The sequence below is a fragment of the Coturnix japonica genome, chromosome 5, assembly GCF_054131305.1.
Source record: "Coturnix japonica strain WE chromosome 5, WE-NBRP24, whole genome shotgun sequence".
Taxonomy (NCBI): Eukaryota; Metazoa; Chordata; class Aves; order Galliformes; family Phasianidae; genus Coturnix; species Coturnix japonica.
Window position 1 is genome coordinate 3,505,416 of NC_140667.1, and position 21,867 is coordinate 3,527,282.

A 21,867-nucleotide genomic window follows, 5' to 3' on the forward strand; every position below is an offset into this window, starting at 1 on the left:
GAAATACTCTGGGTCTGGGTAATGGCCAGGACCACATGGAAAAGGGTGAAGAGTGACCAGGGAGATTCTAGTGTTTTCTAACATGTAAGTTGCATCAGACCTTTATGGAAGCAATTATCCTGGTATTCCAGAATTGATACAGTGCAGCATGGTATATTGATTGGTTTCACCTCCTTGTGCAAATGTAAGACTATTGAAATCATTTATGGTGCAATGTTAATACGTTTGTTGTGGTGTTTTTTGGTTGGTTGGTTATTTTGTTTTCAGTTGGTTAAAAGGAACTATTTAAAGGGATTAACTTCTTAAGCACGATTCTGGTAGCATGCAAAAAGCAGCAGACACGACCAGCATCCATTGCCGTCACTGCAGGGGAAAAATCAGTTATTGATGTGAAGATTTGGCATTATAAAGGGCACAGTGGCCAACCCGCTGCTTTGTCAGAAACAACCTCTGGTGGCTGATGAGTGACTTTTGTATATTGCCTTACAGAGATCCGAAATGGGAATCTAAAGGCCATCTTGGGCCTGTTCTTCAGTTTGTCTCGATACAAGCAACAGCAGCAGCAGCCACAGAAACAGCCAGCACAGCACCATCTGTCCCAGCCAGCACCTTCCGTGTCCCAGCACTCAGGGCCTCCATCTCAGGGCCAGGCTGGGCTGCAGCAGCAGCAACAAGTGCCAGCTTCGCTCCAAACTCAGTGCCAACAGCCCCAGCAAGCTGCACAGCATCCGTTTAAAGCACAACCAGAAATGCAGTCAAGGTGGGTGGATTTCCTTTCAAGTTGGTCTTTTCATTGTTTTCTCTTTTTTTCTTCTTAAAGGTCTTCAAAAGCCAAAGAAACTGCTGTCACTGAGATGTCACTGTTGGTGTTTGCTGGCTCTCTTAGAATAGAGGGAGTCTTTGTGCTTTAAATGCTTTCAGTCCTAACAGAGCTCTTTGCAGGTTAAAATAAAAGCCACTTACGAAGGCAGTAGCACTGTGATTACAATTGCAGCCCTCAGCTTATCTGACTCCTATTAACAGAATGAGCGTTTTAGTGGGATTTAGGGGCAGGATGAAAGGCTGAAGTCATGTTTACACAGTTACTGGTGAAGGCTTATTTGTTTCAGACCATCACAAATTAAGTTAAGGCTGATTTGTGGTAAAACAACTCACCAAGATGAACACAAGCTTATGTGCTGCTTTGTGAGGGACATTTAACGTGAAGGTGTGAAATATCATTATATTATAGTATTATCATTATGTACATAGTATATTATGAACTGGAAATGCTCAGATTCAGAAGAAAATAGTATATAATAAAAAACTGAGAAGCTCTATATTCTATAAAAATCAATTGATTTCACATTGTAAACAGTTTTGACCTGACATTATACTTAGGTAAGGAGCATAAACTCCCTCCTCCCTGAAACTGGTAACAAATTCAGTGGCTTTAAAGAGAAACTTGTTGCTCAAATGATATCTTCCACTTTTTCTTTCCTGTCGTACAGTGCATCTCCCAGGGACTCATCTCAAAGCAAAATCATCCGATTCACTCTTGGTCAGAAAAAGTCTTCTAGGTTAGCATTGCTTCATCTTCTGCAGAGCATGAATGGTCCTTTTGCAGTATTCCTATATGCATGCTTAGGGATCATGCTGAAAATGTCTGCCTCCTTGCTTGTAACTTGACATTTTACCAGCAGCTGAAACATGGAAGCGTTGGGCCAGTTTTAACTTCTTTCTGTTTTTCAAAGCGTGGAATGCATTTAGGCCTGCAAGGAAATGATTTGTGTTTTCTTACCCTTACAAGCTTTTGTTTCTGAGAACAAAACATGGTTCTGGGAGTTCTCTCCCTCCTGCACCCATCTATATGAGCTGCATGTAGCTCTGCGTTACAGAACTAGCTAGTGACAGGCTAGTGCTGCCCTGGCACATCAGTAGAGTGTCCCTGGCTATAGCAATGGGGTTATAACCAGATGATCTCTAAGGTCGTTTCCCACCCAAGCCATTCTATCATTCTGTGCTTCTTTCTGGGTTGCAGTTATGGCCTGGGCTCAGTCCCTTTCTCTAGTAGCAAGAAGCTGGAAACATCACCCTGCACCTCGATTTTGCTTTAGATTTCACAGATGTTGCTGTGAAATGTCTTGGCCAAACAGCAAAAATATGTGCTAAAAGCAGTCAGTTTCTACGTGAGAAAAATGTGAGAGAAACAATACTTTCCCCAAGAGTTGTTAGCTGTCATGTTTTTCGTTCTCCATGTGTTTTTAATGGCAGTGACGCCACTGTCTGATTAACTTGCCACTTGTTGAGTGCTTACAAATTTCAGTAGTTCCTTTAGAATATGACAGGTTTGCTAAACCTGTGTGGGTGCCTGGCACAGGCCCTGCCAGCCTGCAGGCCTTGCTGCCCCACTTGTCCCCACCTGTAGCATTTAGTCCTTCTGAAAAGCTAAAGCTGAGATATCTCATGTGTTCGTAGCTCATTTCCACTCAGCAAAACAAACTCTTAACAAACTGCCTTCCAGGCAATCAGGAAGAGCCTGACAGCCATGATGAGGCTGCTCTGTCCCTTCCCCACTGCTTCTCCTTCAGTGTGGTCTGTGTGCGGAATGGAGCATCCCTAGGGTGTTTTCCTTGGCACCACGCTGCACCTTGTACAGCTGAGTACAACTAACTTCCTAGCACCCCCCAGTGTTGGAAGAGGATGCTTTTCTGACTTAAATGGAGGGTTTGTCCTAAAGGCTTCAGCCAAATAAACCTCAGAACCATGATGCGCTGTGCCAAGTCTGTGGTGCTTTGAGCTTGTAAATGATATTTTTTGCTTTTTATTTGAATTACACCCTTATGTTTTACCCCATTTTGAGCTTTGAAAGCATGTGCATGCAGCTGCTGACGTTTCTGTTCTTTTTCCTTCATGTTTCCTTTCCTGTTTCCTATTTCTTCACTGGACTCTGAGAAACCAGTTAGTTTTGGAAGCTCTGCCAGTCTTCTTCCTGGCTTCTTTCCTCCCACCCCCCAATAGACACAGCAGGGATTTGGTCTGCTGCATCTCCTCCCTCTGACAACTGGGACTTCTTCATTGCCTCCTATCAGCACACGTTGTTTAAGTGAAATTGACTTTTGTATTTCATACAGAATGGTTTTAGGGAGATTCTACCTTACAGAAAATACAAAGAGAGCACAAAGAGAACCCTCTGAGTGCTTCTTTATATGCCATGAGCTGTTCCTATCTGTTAGTCTATAATGTGATGGTGTTGCTTTTCAAAACAAGTTGTTCTCCTAACTCTCTTAAGAATGGATATCGAGAAACCAGCGAGCCTTTCAGTTTTCCATCTACTTGGAACATAGAAGTATGTTCTTGTGAGCCCATAAAATGCTGTGCAGACCCACAAGCTGTGTACATTAACACTCACTTTGAAGAACTCAAGCACACAGGTTGTTTGGGGATGCAATGCCTGTGGCTTTCCCAATTGTCAGACTTACAGAAAATTGTATCCTTTCCCTTTTTGCTTGAAAAATGTAAAACAAATATCCTTTTCTGTCTACTATTTCCAGAATCCCAACAACCTTTTTATCTAGGTAAACATCTAAATCTCATTGATACGGTCTACAACCTGGTTTAAGAGCAGTAGTATCTCATTTAGTGTTAACTTTACACTCGCACTGCGCTGAATGTTGTGCAATTATTTTTGATTCACAAGATTTATGGCAAGTGACCATTAGTGGAACAAGAAAAAGATATATAGAGAGGGTCTGATTATATCACCTTACTGAGAGGAGGCAGCTTAGCGTATTCTCTGTTGAGTCCATTAGAAACAGCTCTACTGTTTGCCAAATCTTCTATTAGTCAGCTTAGACTGGAATTTCAAACTGCATCCTGAAGTTTTTCTGAGCTGAAAGCTCACATGGAAAGCTGTTCAAGTATCTGATGAACCATCTTGTTTCTTTCTTTTTTATCCTTTTTTTTTTTTTTTAATGTAAAGCAATTCAGACTGTAGCTTGTTTGTGATTTATTTTTCATCTCAGATGATTTTTCCATTTGTTCTCCCATAAGGACAAAGACCTTAAAAGTGTGTGTTTGTGATATTGATCCCTTTCATCTTACGCTATAGCTTCTTTCTCAGAGTGCTTTTTCATATATCTAATCTTACTGTAATTCTTTTGTCAGGCTCCCAGGCCCAACCACAAGGGTGTCCACTGCAGGCAGTGAGACAAAAACTCGTGGTTCTATCAGTACCAACAATCGCCGCAGCCAGAGCTTTAACAACTATGACAAGTCCAAGCCTGGAGTTCTTCTTCCAGCACCCACATGTTGCAATGAAAAAGGTAAGTGCTTGAAGATTTTGCATCCTTATTTTTTTTCTGGATGGTGTTTTTATTCAGGGGAAGTTGAATGTTCTATGAGAAATGTGAGGTTATCTCACAGTGTAAAGTGGCTCTTTGCAAATACAGCTCCTTGCAGAGCACTTCCAGGGCATTAACCAATAATGGGCTAATGAAATGGCAACGCTCTACTTGGTAAATCCATAGTTACTATTTTGGAAGGCACTCATTACCTTCCTTACCTGTAAACTGTAATGATTTAACTGTGACTTAAGCATTTAATATTCATCTCCGTAACCGAATTACATTTGGCATTCAGTTAAAAGTGCAAGCTGGCAAGTTACAGCTGCGCTTAAGAGAGAACTTGAACTCTCTTGACTTTCTCTCAGTTTGCTAAGATTACTAAATAAGGGAAGCCAAGTACTGGGTTCAGTCTTGACTTCCTTCAGTTTCAGAGGAAAATCATCATAGTAGTGTTCTGCATTGTTCACCTCTCTCTCACATGCAGAGAAATAACAATAATTTGTCAGCTTGACTGTCAACTGCTTTTAGGCAGACACTCATTCCTCACTGTGATCCATCTCTTCAGAAAGATAAAATTGTTACTGAAGAAGCATGCAAGATAATCTGCTTCCTATGAGTGTTGCAAATGCCTGAAAGAAAAAGAAGTGTGGCCTTTTTTTAGGGGTGAGGAGGGGAGAAGTGAGCATGTATTTGATTTTTTCCAAGGTTGATGGCCTGTGTATGTTGCATTAAATACTCAGAGCTTTGGTTCTGAGTCATAAATCCATAAAGCCAGTAATAAATTACGGTCTCGGGGAGAAGGGAGAAAAAGAAAAATAAGAAAGAGGGCTTATGTAAGTTGAACTTGACTTAAAAATATAACGGTGACACAAAGTTGGTTTGCGTCCATGAGAAACAAAACCAGTTGGCCTGACAAATGTTTGGCTTATTTTACATTAATTGTAACGTTGCCAGACAAGTTTATTGTCAAACTGCTGAGACAATTCAAGCTTTCTGACCCATATCCTGCATTTCGCCTAAGGAAATAAGACTCACATCACCATGTTGTGTGTCAGTCAGCTCCCTTCTGGTAATTCTGATCCTTTTACACAGTAGTAGCTCTGTGTTTTTGGAGGAGGAAATAGGAGGAAAAGAAATTTGCCTGGTTTGGCAGGCTGCTTTGGCACGAGCCATCACTTCCTGATAGAAGGTTGCCTTTGGTGTATTACATTTGAACCGGTTCTTACTGATTACTGTAGGATGTAATTTGCAGCTTTCATTCATCTGTGGCCTTTCCTTCCAAATGTGAACTGTCTAATTAGTCAGTCTTCTGTGTCTTGTGGCAATAAAAGTGCATTAATTGGAACAGAATACAGCAGAAATGAAAAGGACAGTAAATGGAGCATGGAGGAATAGCTCGCTACCATGGGCCTGCCCCTCATCCAGGATTGCTCAGGCCGGTGCTTTCACTTCTTTCTTCTCAGAAGAGAGCAGCAGCCATAGGACATGCTGTATGTAACAGACTTTCTGGGATATTGCAGTTCAGCCATACCTTTATTGAGGGTTATCTCTACAAACCCAGCTGAGCTTTGTCTCACAAGCAACAATAGATTAATTCAGATGAGAAGTCTGTGACATGACTAGATTTCAGTGTCTGTATCATCATAAAATGGTGACATGCTATGGTAAATGTTTTACTTTTCAGTGATTAGCCGCTTATAATTACAGTAGTCTTCTCAGCAGAGTGCTTTAATGTGTGTAATCACTGCTACAGGCTTTTATTCTTACAAAAAGAGAAATGCCATTAGATTCTAATTGCATTTCTAGATCACGGGGAAGTAATGAGCCATACGGGCTTGTGGTTTTAGATGTCATCTTAATCCCTTCATATAATTGGGGCCTCTTAATTCACATCTGAGTAGTCTGAAGTTATTTAGTCTGTGCATGTGTATTTCATAGGATTGCTTTTATTCTTTACTGTCCTTTAACATCACAAACATCCTACACCATGACAAACATCAGCCACCGGCCAAGGCCAACATTGAACTCATGTTGCAGTAGTCACACACAGCCACGGTCTCTGTTGACCTCCAGGCACTCCATCAGCATTTTGCAGTCTCAAGAGTGTGGTGACATTGTATGGAAATATTCTGTTTAATGCTCTCTGGTTTGCAGCCACGGTCTGTAAAGTCCCAAATTTATGAAGCAATCAGCAATGTGATAATTGATATGTTATTCTGGTGTGTTTATGGCGTGATGCAGCAGTGTGTTTGCTAGGCTTACATGCTTTCTTTTGGGTTGATTCTTTTTCTACTTTATTCCTAATAGTTGATTTAAAATAATCCTACAGAGGGCAGTAGAAGGCTGAGGGAAAAATGACATCTTGCATTGGATTAAATCATGGGTAAAATATCAGTAGGAAAAAACACCACCAAACCTTGACCATTTCTACATGAGATCAGAGGAAATGTTCATTTTTCATGTGTGTGAAGTAGTTGGGTTTCAGGCAGTAATAGGAAAGAAAGAATATATGCATACAGATTGGTGCACTGATTTAGGTCAATGTGTGTTTTAATAGCAGTGTTCTTGCAGACTTACTCTATGTGAGCCTTATTAGAGAGTTCTGAATTCATAGCTCACTGACTCTGCTATAATCTACATGTCTCTTTCCAGGTATGGATACGGTGTATTTGGAGGGGAGTAAGAGAAGTGTGTGGTTGATGATACATTCCTTTTCTTATCTTTTGTGGCCCCTTTTAACTTGGAATGCAGCACGTGTGTAATCACAGTCTCTTACTGTGTAAAGGCTGGTTGCTGTATTCACAAGCATGATCTTTGCTGATACTCAGCTCTGGTCTGTTGATGTGCATATTCCTTACTATAAGGAAGGTAAGGAGTTTCTTTCCCATACCTTTTACACTTGTTGCAAACAAAATAGGGCTGACAACCAAGTTAGTAAAATGCTGGCAATTAACAAAAGAAGATAATAAAAAACAATAGCTTTTCATGTCAACATCATTGTGAAACACTTGTTTGTTTATTTATGTAAATGTCTTGTTTTATGAACAGAGTAGAAAATTCTAAATCTGTAAATAAACCACTTGAAATGTCTCCAGCTAATTACATGCTGCACGTTAAATCCTGCAGTGAAAGCACCTGGGAATACACTTTTGGCTTGCTTCTGTGTGATACGGAGCTTATGTTGAGCTCAGTATCACTTGCAGTCATTTAAAAGCAGCAGATCTGGATAATGCCAACTACCTAGATTCAATTTAAAAATGCTGGATTAGAAACAGAAAGCAAGATTCTCATTGTCCTGGAGCTGCCTGAGATGTGCAAACTGACAGCAAAACTCACCTTTCCTGTCAGGGGTCGTATCTTGAAGATTGAAGTTTACAGCAGCCATCAAATTAGCTTCAATAAAGGAAACACAGAGAACAGTGTGAAGAAGAGCACTGAATACATAGTTAAAGGTCTGGAAAACTGCCTTTGTAGCTATGTATTCTAAAGATTAATTTGTGTTCTTTGCCTAAAAGAGAAGTTATTTCCTTGTTACTTACAAGATACCTGTAGGCAGTGAGATCTGTATTAATAAGAATCCTTTATGACTTCAGTAGGCTGCATGTGAGTATCTGCTTGGATGGAATTTGAAACTAGTCCATTTCAGGCAGCACTCTAGATGCGAATCTTAAGAACAAAGATGATTACCCATCGAAAGGGTTTAATTAGGTAGAATAAGTCAGAATTTAATAGCTATCCAGGGGTGATATACAGGCAGAGGTAATAGGTTTGGCTCAAATTACTTTGACTTGTTATGTTCAGTGTTAACTCTGACAATCTTAGGAGTATATTTGAATTGAAAACATTTCATTTGAAAGCAAAAGTGAAGGACAAACCCTCTTCTGTAGTTGCACATGAATCCAGATTGACTATTGGATGTTCCAAATGACTGGGCTTGGCTCCTGCACTGAGAACAGGATGGACAGTCAGTTTGTATTGTGATATTGCATGTCTTCCTCACTGAAACAAGGTCTTGGTCTTTCCAGTCTTGGTAAATTAGCAGTACTTGTGCCAAGTAATAGTAGAAGAGTGGAAAAAAATGTGGTGAAAAAAGAATTCTGACACTTGTAAGGCACAATAGGGTCATCTTATTCCATGGGTCAGCAACACCTCTTCTTCCCTTCCTAGCTCCATGGAGAAAGAAAAAAACCTGTTCCTTTTGGTATGTAATGGTTGCGATGATCACACAACTTGGATGACCATGAGAATCTTGTTGACTTTGTCATGGCATAACAAGTGATTGGTTTAAAGCAAACAAAACCTCTTGCTGTTCCTGTTCTGTGATGGTCACATTGTTTGCTGCGGCAGAAACATTTCATTGCCAGTGTGTTAATGACCAGCCTAGTCTGATGGGAACTAACTTAGTTTTGAAGGAGTCACGGAGGTGGTTGAGTCACTGACTCAAGAAAAGTGTTCAAGGAATGTCTAGGTGTGGTACTAAAGGACGTGGTTTAGTGGGGAAATACTGGTGACATGTGGACAGTTGGACTTGAAAGATCTTGGAGGTCTTTTCCAACCTTGGTGGCTCCATGTTTAAATGACAGGATAGAAAACTTGGTGTTTTCTGTCTTGGCTGCATACACTACCAAAAAGCAGAGGCTTGAATTACTCAAGCAAGTTTCCTAAGTATAAACTTTGAGTGGAGATACTTATCACACATCCAGTGTGATTTATTTACCTTCAGATGTAGTATAGCGATAGTGAATTTGATGTACCTTAACAGAAAATATGAAAACAGAAAAAGGAAGAAAAGATATGTGGTATAATATGAAAGACAACTAACCTCTTCCAGTGTCCATTTAATCTTATAAGTAGCTTTAAAAATGAACCCCAAAAGTCAAGATTTTGTGTGGCTAAAAGTGAATGTTGTTTGCGTTCGGGCATTTAATCTCAAATCACAGAACATTTCATTCAGCTTTGATGAATGTGAACTTATTGATTCAGACTATTTTGTCGAGTTGCAAATTACTCTAAACATAAGGTTATATAATGGGGTGGCTGCCATGAGAGCCTCCGTGTAAAACAGATTGCTCATCTGTGTATCTCAGTGTATTGCTTGCATCCTTCCACTTCTCCAAATGCATTTTGAAGAGGTTGGCTCATCTTAGTGAATCTTCTGCAATGTGCTTATATTGGGTGTGTGCCCACAAGGCAGCTTTTAAAGGATTTTGGTGCATAACAAGTAGTTTGGCACATTCATAGAACAGGACATAAGTATGCAGCAAATCATGTTCTCGCTCAGTTCTACAACTGTTTAACTGGCTGAAATTGGCATTTGAAAACATGTTCTCTTTTACCTAAGCATAGTTTTTAGTTGCGACTGAGGTGGAGCTTTGCAAATCCACAGAGCTTTGCTGTAGTAGGTATAAGCCGTAGCAATACTTAGGCCAAAAAAAATTGTATTTAAGTGAAGTTTTTTGGAGAAAAAAGAATAAGAAAAATAGACAGTGACATGTTCTTAACTGTACAGTTCATTAGCATAAAAGAACCCTTGAGCTTTGAAGTCAAATGTAACCCTTGAGAATGAGCCCGGTGCACATCTGTGTAGTAGCACTGGAGACAGTGGAACCACACTAATTCATACCAGCTGAAGAGCTGGCCCAGGATTTCATGGCCTTTATAGTTCTTAGATGTTTCCTTTTAAAATAAATATTTACAATTTCCTGTAAATTTATTGCTGGGTGAATTGTGCCAGAGGAACAACCGTGGAAACTGAAGTTCACTATTAAATCATAGGAAAGAAAACAGGAGTATTGCAATGTCCCGGACTTCTGTAAGTGCCAATGTGTTTTTACCACACCTGTAGAAACCTCTCCCTGCGTAGAAGTGTATTTCAGCCTCTCTGGCCCCTTCCACTTGTGGCTTCTCTCTGCTGAGCCTTTTGACTGGTCCTTGTCCATAGCCAATTATACCTGCAGGGCCATGATTGGTGCCAAAGAGCCACCGCAGCCTCTTCAGCAATTGGTGAGCATCAAGCCTTGCTCAACCCTTCATGACCATAGTAAATAGTAAGTCAGTCATTACTTGCATGTTGTCCTGGCCTTTGAGGTCAGCTGCCCAGTTCTCAGACCAGCAATGCGTATATGGCATCTTTCATATCTACCTATGTGTAAGACAGAGGTTTCAGATCAAGGCTATGATATATCCGTAATGTCCATGACACCTACGTATAAAGCCCAGTGAAAGAATCCTCAGGAACTCCTTGGCTGGAATTCATTAATGAACTGAATAGCCTTATTGAGAAATGCTGGGTTTGATTGCAGAAATAATGAGGAGAAAAATTGAGAGTGATTAACAAGAATGATATTTGTCTAGGATTCAGTAGAGAGCGTGACTTGTTTTGAATGGCACTGTAAAGCTGGTTTCATTATTTAATGGTCATATAACCAGTATGTGGTTGATAAAGGTCCATCTGACCTCTTTTCTTGGGCAGTCATGGGGACTATTTGGGATGCTACGGTAACTAAACAAAAACAAGTGATTCAAGTGTCTCTGTCAGTTAGGTCAAGACAATGAGATGAGGATTGCTTGTGCTCCAGACTTACTTCCCTTCACCTCAGCACTAAGTCCCAAGTCTTGGTGATACCAACCAGTAAACAACAGCATCATTGTTCTGTGTGCTGAAGCTCTGCATGAACAAGGGGAACTTTCATTTGGTGGCTTCTTTTAAGATCGTGTTCTGGCTTTTTATCACTGTGGCCAGAGTAGAAGCCACAATGGGCAGCTTTAATTCTATGGGGTCAGCGGCATTACAACAGAAACAGATACTGCTGTGGATCGGAGGGGTTTAGCTTGTTTTGTAGAAGGGCTTTGTGCCAGGGAATTCTTGTTAGGAACGTTCTGCTTTACCTGCTCTTCTTTTGGGCTATGGAAAGATTCTGATTTTTATAGTAGGCTCCTGGCAGAAACGTAGACATTTCCATACATTAGGGGTCTGCTAAGCATAATAAATCACCACTGAAGAAGAGGACAACTCAGCTAAAAAGCTTTCCTCGGTAAGATTCTTAATTGTGGTGCTTTAAGAAGAGCCTTCTGGTGGGTGGATGAGAAGGTCAGCGTTTGCCATTTATTCCTCTCTGTGATGGGAAAATGATGGAGGTGCCACAACGCTTTGGGCTGTTACTAGAGGGTGTTTCTCTTCATGAGAACTACTTATTTTTCCCATAGCTGTGAAGTAAAAAATGGCAGCTTATTTGTTCTAAAAGGAATAAAAATAGTGTGAAGACATAACTATGAGAACATCCTTTGTCTTCATGCTGCTTTTCTTGCTTATAATGAAAGTGTTTCTTAAAGTTTTCACTTACAGCAAATGGAGGCACACTTGCTTAGACTGTACAAGACAAATGATGGGAAATGGCATATGTTTTCTCCTGACCTTATTATAGTGTAAGCTCTCAAAGACTTCGGTGGGAGATTTAAATCATAAGCTTTTGACTTCTTTTTCTCATTATAAATGGATATGTTTGCAGTTAAGACTTTACAGGAGCAGCTGAAATCAGATTTACCCATGCTACAGCGTGTATTGGCGTTGGAACTAGACCACCAACATCTTTTTAAGTGGAACACTAGGAACAAAATAGATTTCAAGCCAAGATTTGACTCTGAAAAGGGGAAAGAGATCATTATTTATTGTAGGCTGTAGTTTGGTTTTGAAAACATTTATAGCTAATGCAGGTTGCTGAAGAAAGAAAATATCTCCCTCACAAAGGAACACATAGGAAATAAGAAGCTTATTAATAGAATGCATGAAACCTACTCTCCTTTTCATGAAAGAAGGGCCTGTGCTACGCTGAATAAAAGGTTCCCCTCTGCATGCTGATGTATTATCCACATATTGGTGTTACTGCTTCATTAGGAAACCTAGCATTTGAAGCTACATTCTGGCAGTAGAATCCCTTTCGTTTACCAAGATTGGTCTTAGGAGTAACAGAGCCAGCAGACTTGTTTGTGAGAAGGAAACAGAATCTGAAAAAGACCAAAGCTTTCTTAAGCTGAAGCCATTTTGGATGGCTGTGTTTTACAGTGAACCTTTTATTTCTTATGCTAACTTTCTCTGGTAGAATGCAGCAAAAGCCTGAGGACTTTGAATGTCCATTTTCACTGTGTTTGATCTGAATATAAATCAAAACCCACAAAACACGTGTAAGAAAATATCTCCTTTCCTTTCCCAAAGTGTAACAGCTGAGCATATGTATTTAGAAGTTTCTAAATATTTTGTCTTGGTATCAGATGTGTTGAATTCAGCACTCACAGAATTTCCTTCCTGGAAAAAATGTTAGGTAGAGACTCTAAAAATTACATTAACGTCCCCATCTATTCATGTTTTTTAATGTATTACAGTCAGAACGTTGTTGGCACACCTCTGATTTCTCTGACATGGCTGTAGATGAGGAGCAGCTCTCTAAGTGTAAGCAGTTTTATTTGACCCAGTGAGACCTGTTTCCTAAAAGTCCAAGGACTGGAGCCCTCACTGGGGCTGTTGGGATCAAACTCACTTCCCAAATGCCCCACCATTTCCCACTCCCTTCCAGGCAACCACTGTGCTGCTCTGAGGAGGGCAGTGCTGGTGTGAGTTTCCCTTCCCAACATCTTCTGTTAGGTTTATTGCTGCCTGATGGCACAAGCCACTTCCACTACTCCATACTTATTAGAAGGAAGCATCACTGCTTTGTAGATGACTCCTATCAACACATTGCCATGCATCACCCTTATATTGCCCAGTTAGTTTGCCCATTGCTCCTCACAGCTTGGCTTTCCTGAAGGGAAAATTCCCTGCCCATGTTAATGCGGCACATGGAGAGCTGGGTTGCACTGCTGTTTGGGGGACATGGGGTGGCTTGGTTTTCCTTCTGTACTGGAGTGAGACAGGGGTAAAGCCCCCAAAGTCAGCAGACCAATAGTAATGTAAAAGCAGTGTGTCTGTCAAGTGACAGTTGCTTCCTTCCATCTTCACTGTGGATTCTCTGCTGTAGGAGGACCAGCTGATATAATAGTGATCGGTTAATAACAGGCACTGGTAATGTGCCAACTTCAGGAGTATTTTTTACAGTGCCATTAATTCCTGGAATCCTACTATATCCATATAATATCCATATCCATATAATATCTATATCCAAATGACTGAGTTTATTACGAAGGAATCTCTCAGACCAATTCTACGTTAAGACAGGAAGATGCGTGTGCTTTAAACTGCTTGGTAGATCTGGTTTGGATCACAGGGAGGGAGGTTAACAGCCGTATCTTCAGCGTGCAGCTGAAAGTGAAGCAAAACAGTCCCCGTGTGGTTGCGGCGGTTCATGATTTACAGGGCTGGATTCACTGGGCTGCCCCTGCTGCCGAAAACGCACACACTCAACCGCTGTTGATTTTTGAATTAAAAAAATGCAGCTCCGAAACAGAGTTTACTTTAGTGCTGGAGGGCAGAGAAATATAGGTAAGAGCCGTTAATCCCCAGCAGGCTGCTGGGCAGGCGAACAAACACAGATGACAAAAGTTAATTGGAAACATGAGCAGCATAACAGAAAACATATTTGTGATAATTGAGAGAGTAACGTCTCCAGAAAGGAAACTCTGCAGAGAGAAGCTACAGAGCAGAAGTGGCTGCTAGTAGGTGAGTGGGGTTTTTCAGGCTTTCTCTAGGCTCTATGCTGATTTCTTGCAAAGAATGCATAATGCTTGGGGTAACTAAGCAAATAGGATTTGCTCTCTGTGAGGGGGACAGCTGTGCAATTAATGTCCCCAGTTTCTCTCACAGCTTCATTAAGAAGCGTGGTAAGGTATAAATTAGGTTCATTGGTTTTATATATGGAGGGTTTTTTTTCTGCCTTTATGTAGATGAAGATCTCTCCCTCAGAACTGAAAGAGCTTCGGATTTATTTCTTTTTCCTTACTGCTGCATTTTTTGTGTGTGTGCTTGAGGTTTTTCTAAGAATTGAACTCGGACAGCAAAAATTTTGCCAAAAGCTGAGAGAACCCTTAGTTAGAAAACAGCACGTTGTTTTTGCTAATGACAAAATATTATGAATCTAATAAAGAAGAACACATTGCAAAGCACATCTTGGTTTGAGCTGGTTGTTTTTTTCCTTTCAGAAGGAACTGAATGTATAAATTACATAGCGGGAGCTTGTTGCTGTGCTGCCGGATAGGAAAACTGGCTTTTGTTTTCATTGAATGATAGCGATGCTTAAAGCAGTGATGTGTGTCTGCCTTTTCAGTGTTACTACTGTAAAGCTCCTTAGAAAAAGGTTCTCAAACCAGCGATAATACCAGATATTACTGTGTTTTGTATCTCTTTGTTAAAATTGTATTTCTTTTCTTTCCAGAGCCTGCAGACAGTACAGCCTTCCAGCCCACAGGAATGAATGAAAATGTATCATCCTCAGTTCAAAGCTGTAGCGGTACTACAAGTTGCAATAACTCCTCGGCCATCCCTCAGCCCAGCTCTGCTATTAAGCCTTGGCGCAGCAAGTCCCTCAGCGCTAAGCACACAGCGACGTCTTCCATGCTGTCCATAAAACAGCCCGTACCAGAGCCTCCAAAACCACCCTCAGAAGTCGTCAAAGCAACTCCCAATGGCCAAAAATCCATGCTGGAAAAGTTGAAACTCTTCAATAGCAAAGGAGGCTCCAAAGCAGGAGGGACGATGCTCGAGTGTTCAGCATCTCGTGACAGCAGTTGTGAAAAACTTGAGGCACTTCCCAGCTTCGAGGAGAGCGAAGAAATCGATGCCACGAATCAGAATGTGAGCAATCCGGGATCCATGTCCAGTAGCCCTAAAATTGCACTCAAGGGAATCGCACAAAGGACTTTTAGCCGGGCACTGACTAATAAGAAAAATTCTCCCAAGGGTAATGAGAAGGAGAAAGAGAAACAGAAGGAGAAAGAAAAGGATAAAAGTAAAGACACGGGAAAACGAACATCTATCACCGAAAAGCTGGATGTGAAAGAGGAACCAAAAGAAGAACAGACAGTGCTAGCAACAACAGAGATGCCAAAAAAGTCCTCAAAGATTGCAAGCTTTATTCCAAAAGGAGGAAAGCTGAACAGTGCCAAGAAGGAGGCCTCGGCCCCTTTGCACAGTGGAATACCAAAACCAGGAATGAAAAACACCGCAGGGAAATCCTCAAGTGCCCCAGTTTCTACAAAAGAGAGTGAGAGGAGCCGCAGTGGGAAACCTGGCTCGGGACTCTCGCATCAGAAGTCTCAGCTAGACAGCAGGAATTCCAGTTCCTCTTCAAGCTTAACTTCTTCTGAAGGAAAAGGCATCGGAGGCCTCAACAGCAGCAACAGCAGCCAGTCTGTAAGCAGCGGGCCGGCCACCACACACAGCACGGGCAGCAACACCGTCAGTGTTCAGCTACCTCAGCCCCAGCAGCAATACAGCCACCCAAACACGGCCACAGTAGCTCCGTTCATGTACAGGTATGGCTAACTGCTGGGATCGTCCCTTTGGAACGCGGCCTCTGCGTAGGAGGATTCATTGGAGATGCTTTTTTGGGGTTGTGAGGAGGCAATATGGATGTTGTGTAGAATAATACATTTATATATTTGCCCAGAAACTGCTGTGAAAGGCAATGAGACCAAAGTTGGAAGTGGATTCAGTGATCTTTATGAGTACCTTCCAACTTGGGATATCCTATGGTTATCAAGCATATAAGGAATTCTGATAGATGGGAGCTCTGGTAATCGTACCTAACACTTGTGATAGTTAATATCAGAATGCTAATGCCTTGTCCAACTGCTGCCCTGAGACCATGTGGATTATGTTTATTTTACACATCCATAGCTCGTAAGTGTGGCTAATGGTGATGACAAATTAAATTAAAAAAATAAAAGTCCCTTAGTATAGGCAAAGGAGAACATTACAGTAGTAATTGCTTGCTATGCTTTTGGTCTTGTACAGCACTTCTTTTGACAAGACAACTTCCAGCTGCTTGTTGATATGGATTTTATAACAAAACAGCACAAGGAGTAAAATGAAATAACCCATATACTACTTGCATCTGACTGTACATTCTCACTGCATCCCTTTTACATGGCAGCCATGATCTCGGATAGCAAATTGGTGTTATCCAGTCATTCATTTTAAAAGAAATTGAGCATCATTTCTGGTTACTGATGAGAAACCAACAGGAGTGTAAGATGCCATCATGCACTACCTGCTTTATATGTATGTTAAAGATCACACGAATAACAACAATTGATGGCGCCGATAATTGAAATCAACTGCAAATCCAAGTTTCTTAGGACCCTGTTTGAAGAGCTAAGAAGCCTATGTTTGACCATGAATTTTTTATTTTATACAGCTGAGTGCTCGCTTCCATTTCTAGGACATAGTTCAAAATGGGACTAATGAATTATGTAAAATCAGTCTGCTGGTCTGTTCTGGAGGGGCTGATGGCAGGTGCAATTGTCTAGTTGTTCTACTTGAGCTAATTTTGATGGAGGCTGTCTGCACATCTCTATTTGGCTTTGTCTTATAGATCACAGACAGAGAATGAAGGAAATGTAACAGCTGAGGCCAGCACGGGAGGGGTCAACATGGATTCTACTCTCTATGTCAAAACTGGACAGCCTGGTCTCGAAGATCTCTCAGGTATGTCTTGCAGGATGACTTACCGTGTTGCTATTAAGTGAGAATGGACTAAAGCAAATTTGAAGTCAGGAGCTCTGCTGTAGGGAGAATTTAATCTGCTTTAATTTCTAATGTCTTATTAGAAGAGAAGTGGTTTTTCCACCAAGAAGAGACCAATATCCAGCTTCAGCTTACTGGGTCTAGCATGCACAAACTGAAGCTGATGATGTGAAACTGATGAGAATGCTAGCAAGTGAAGTTAGAAAGTCATTTGTACTTATTTCCTGAATTCTTGCTACTGGAGGGACTATTTGATCATTAGCAATCATTTTTTAGCTTTCCCATGGTAACAAAGCAGTTTCTAACAATCATATTCTATTAAGGGTCTGAAATGTATATTTAAGTCCTTGTCAAGCCTCCTCCTTCCATTCCGATTTTAGCAATGCCCATGATTTTCTTCATTGGACACTATTACAGCTTATCTCATTAATCATAGAACATCCTTGTTTTTTGTTTTTTTTTACTGAGTTACATTTGGAGTCCTCCACATTAATGTGAGTTTTGAGAATGATTATCCTGCTCAGAAAGTCCCACAGCTAGAAGTTTCACACCTGGATTGATTTCGTATTGCATTATATTTTCTGTCAGTGCCAGGTTTGTGTATACATATGCTGTTGGCAAAGCCAAGACACAGCACCATTGGTAGGGAAAAGGGCTGCAGGAGTGCATAAATGGATGTTTATAAATGTGTATAAATTGTGTAAAAATCTGTTTTATATATAGGATGGTCATAAAATAAGAAGTCAAATGGCACAAGAAATACCATTCCTGATAACATTTTTGGGTTCATACTTAAATAAGTGAGTCTGTTCAAAGTATGGATCGCAGGATGTCTGGCTTCATAGTCTTATTCAGTATTACCTTGTTGTGTAGCCTAGCCCGGATAGATGGCACCCTGTAAGCTGGGAAGTGTTTAATGGCAGAGGTTATATAAACACAAACTACTATTCAAGTAGAATACTTAAGTTGGGATCCAAGAATGCGGGATGACACATGTCTGCATTTTAAGTAACTGAACATGAATTAAATTTCAATAGAGTTGTATCAATTTAGATAAGTGACAGCAATAGAAATTAACTTATATGCAGTAAATCTCATGTGTGTTCAGTTACGAAGTTACTTACTATTTGCCTTCATATCTCTGAGAGAAATGATCTGTAAGAGAGCGCTCTGACCTTTGTTAGGCTGAAGGCCTATAAATATTTTATGTTCTTTACTGCAATAATTTGTTTTCTGTCCCAGGGACCCAGTGGCTAAAGGAATCACTCATGTTAGATGGCTATTTCCAGTTCAGCCTGATCATAATTATTTGATCTTGGGCCTAAGTGAAATTTATTGTTAGGTTATTTCCTAGGGACTAGAGACCTATAAAACGTTGCTAACATGGACACTAACTGAGTCATCACTGTTTGTTTCAGAAGCGATAATGATGATATAAGCATAAAAATCTATATTCCCCTCCCTAGATAATTCCTTATAGTCAGGGCTCTGGCTCTTTCGTTAAGTGCTTTGTGCTGCTGCTGCTTTGCAAGTAAGAGATGCTTGGTCTGACTGTGCCACCAATCTGGCATCCTTCAGAAACAAGCCCATTTAAGCAAGGATAACTCCGGCAATGTGGATAAGCAAAACCTTTGTCTATTTTACCTAACACATAACTCAGCCATGGAGCACCCAGTCAGCAGCGTTTAGGATGCTGGAGAGCTGTTGCTGTAGAACAAGATCTGTTTGAGAAGGGAAAGAGAAGAAGAAAATGCAGAACTGTGAGAATTGGCTTGATGTTAATTGTGTCAGTATATGGGATGGAAATGATGGTATTGATGGAATACGTCTTCCAATGAAGTTGAAAGTTAAATGGGGTTTAAATTGGGTCATGTGGGGAAATGACAGTGCAGAACCTTGTGGTACAAAGGAAGCCTATGCAGTAAAGTTAACCATACAGAGTTGATTCTGTCTGTCTGTCAGTGGTGGGCACCTGCTGTGGGTGAATGGAATCTGCACTGTAATCAGCTTAGAGTATTAAATATTAGAGAAACATCTTTGAGACAGATTCATGCAAAGGTAACAGCTGAATTCTGTGCTGTTTCCTGCCTCGTCCTTTCCAATGGCTTGTTTTTCCTCTAGGAGAGGATCCAGAAACCCGGCGACTACGAACTGTGAAAAATATTGCTGATCTTCGACAGAACTTGGAGGAAACGATGTCCAGTTTGAGGGGAACCCAGGTCACTCACAGGTAATGGCACAGCTTTATCTATCAGATGTAAGTCACTGCGGTCTTACTTTGCATCTCTTAGATGTAGCTGAGTCGCGTTTTTGGGAAGTGATTAACACTGACAGGTGAAGGTACCGTTCTTTTATTTGATCTGTGGGTAAGGGAAGTTGCAGCTATGGATCTAGAATAAGACATGCAGACCATAAAGTCGTTCCTTATTTGTTGTTCCTTTCCTTTGCTTAATATTGTACTGCATTGCCTGGAGTGGCAAAATGTGGCATAATAGAGTTATATGTGATTGAAGGTGGAAAAAATTACACTTGGATACTGTGGATAATCCATTAAAAGTTGCTGTTAAGTCTTCAACCATCTATTTCGAACAGTAGGTGGCCTGAGTGTAAAACTATCAGTGTTTAAGAGTGGCACTGAAGGGATGGGCCTGACTCTCACAGCATTCTAGCAAGTGAATTCTGTTAATGCTTTACTTATCTGTGACGTGGTAAATGTTCTGAGCATGGATCTTGCAATATGTACATAACATCACCTGAAGTCTCGTGATCTACAGAGCAGTCCATATTCAATCCAATGCTTTTTTGCCATTTTTGTTCTTCTTTTTAAAGCACTTTGGAAACAACGTTTGACACCAACGTGACCACAGAGATAAGCGGTCGCAGCATTCTCAGCTTGACCGGACGACCAACCCCTTTGTCATGGAGACTGGGGCAGTCCAGCCCCCGCCTGCAGGCAGGTGATGCTCCATCCATGGGAAACGGGTATCCTCCCAGAGGGAACGCCAGCCGCTTCATCAACACAGAATCAGGCCGTTACATGTATTCAGCACCTCTAAGGAGACAGCTAGCATCCCGTGGTAGCAGCATCTGCCACGTGGACATCTCAGACAAGGGAAGTGATGAAATAGACCTGGAAGGCATCACCATGGATGCCACCGGCTACATGAGTGATGGAGATGTGCTGGGCAAGAATATCAGGACCGACGATATCACCAGTGGGTAAGTGCCTTTTCTTTTGCTGTTAAATTCCTGATCTTTGGGTTGTGCATTTTTGCATTGTGATAAATAAGGCTGTGTGCCCTGTGACTATTTGGAAAATGAATAAACAGAACCACGGTGATAGTCTTGGTGAGTATTTGGAGGGACAGGTCACTATGGCAGTTAATTTATTCAATGGGATTTAAGTTTATGTGTGTGTTAAAAAGAATTTTTCCTATAGATGATCATGGGAACCTGTGATTGAACATTTTGCTGAATCAGGGTCGTAGTGGCAAGCCAAACACATGCTGCAAATCTCATTTATGCCCACAAGATGGGGATAGTGAGACATTTTCTGTACTCTAACTGAACTCTTTGCTGCCTGAACATAAGGAGAAAGTTCATGGGAAGTAAATGAATTTACACCTCGTTGTGTATTGCAAACTAGTTGTACACGTAAATAAAATCTCAAGAAGAGGTTTGTGTACAGAAGCATGAACTGACAGAAAACTAATCTAGATTTTACATCAACATTTTACCTTTGCTGTGACTGGTTAAAAGTATTGGAGGTCAGACTGGATGATCTCCAGAGGTCTTTTCCAGCCTCTCTGACTGTGATTCAGTGCTCCAAGGTTGGTATTTAGTTAACTGTAGGAAAGTTAGCTGTTATTCCATTTCAGGTAAAACTCCACTAGCTGTTACTACTTTAATCATGCACTGTAGCACTAAATGGCTTGTTTTTATCAAATGAAGCGGGCTATACCTACATTCTGCAGTGTTCATGGTAGTAATGGTTATTGCATTTCCTCTGGACAGTGACTTTTACTCAAACTTATGTCATTGATTTTTTGTCTTAGAATAAGGAATGTAAGTTCCAAGTAGCACCACAGCTTCTGTAAAACACCAAGGATGAATTGAGAAGTGTCCCGGGCAGAACTGTAATCTCACACATTTGCTTTTCATATCTTAGAAGAGCCTATTAAAGATTCAGTGTCGGTCAATGGACAAGGTTTAGATTCCAGGTTGAAGGAAAGGGAATAATAAGAAAGCAGTTCAGTTTATGAATGTTGTTTCCAGAGAAATCTGTGTCTTTGCTCATCTCTGTATATCATTTCCTTTTTTATGACTACCTGGTCATCCTGTAGAGTATAAAGGGGAAGTCTCCATTGTCTGAAAATACAAGACTGGCATTTTAGGTTTGACGGACTCATAATAACATGTTTCTGTTGGTGGTACCTCTGTCACTGAAGTAGTATTTCAGAGCAGTGAGTTAAATTCCAGGCTGGCAAATATGAGTGACTTCACAGCAGCTCATCCCTCACCTTAAATGTTAGAGTGTCTTTAACTGAGAGAAAAATGATAAGAATAGAGTACTTGACACTTATTTCTCTCTAGATTTTGAAGGTGGCAATAATTTTCCAGCTTTTAATTCTATAACCATCCAGAAATTGATCAAATAGATCTCAATTTAGGACCAAAATAGTTGTGTATAAATACACTTCTCTTCCCCACACCTGTTGCCTTTAGCTACAAAAGCCTATGTTGCTAAATAATACGAGTTTATAGACTGTTATTGTAACTGCCAACTAAGTTCCAAATGACCATCTGCAGTATAAGCAGATGTTTTGGTCGTTTCATGAGTTATCTTCATTTTATTCCCACTAATTAAAT

General features: G+C 40.7%; 1 protein-coding gene across 15 annotated transcripts in view; it reads left to right on the forward strand.

The window, feature by feature from the left end:
• Positions 1-21,867, forward strand: part of NAV2 (neuron navigator 2) — a 181,309-nt gene that overhangs the window by 95,158 nt on the left and 64,284 nt on the right. For 7 of the 15 annotated variants that reach the window (XM_085548132.1, XM_085548131.1, XM_085548136.1 and 4 more), the window contains 7 exons: positions 490-760; positions 1,491-1,559; positions 4,147-4,304; positions 14,687-15,785; positions 16,847-16,959; positions 19,120-19,228; positions 19,828-20,217. In XM_085548132.1, the coding sequence (XP_085404258.1) occupies positions 490-760; positions 1,491-1,559; positions 4,147-4,304; positions 14,687-15,785; positions 16,847-16,959; positions 19,120-19,228; positions 19,828-20,217 (2,209 nt within the window). Of the gene's footprint in view, positions 1-489; positions 761-1,490; positions 1,560-4,146; positions 4,305-13,642; positions 13,975-14,686; positions 15,786-16,846; positions 16,960-19,119; positions 19,229-19,827; positions 20,218-21,867 lie in introns of those variants that run through there. The other 8 variants (XM_085548133.1, XM_015863390.2, XM_085548135.1 and 5 more) reach the window with 2 other exon arrangements.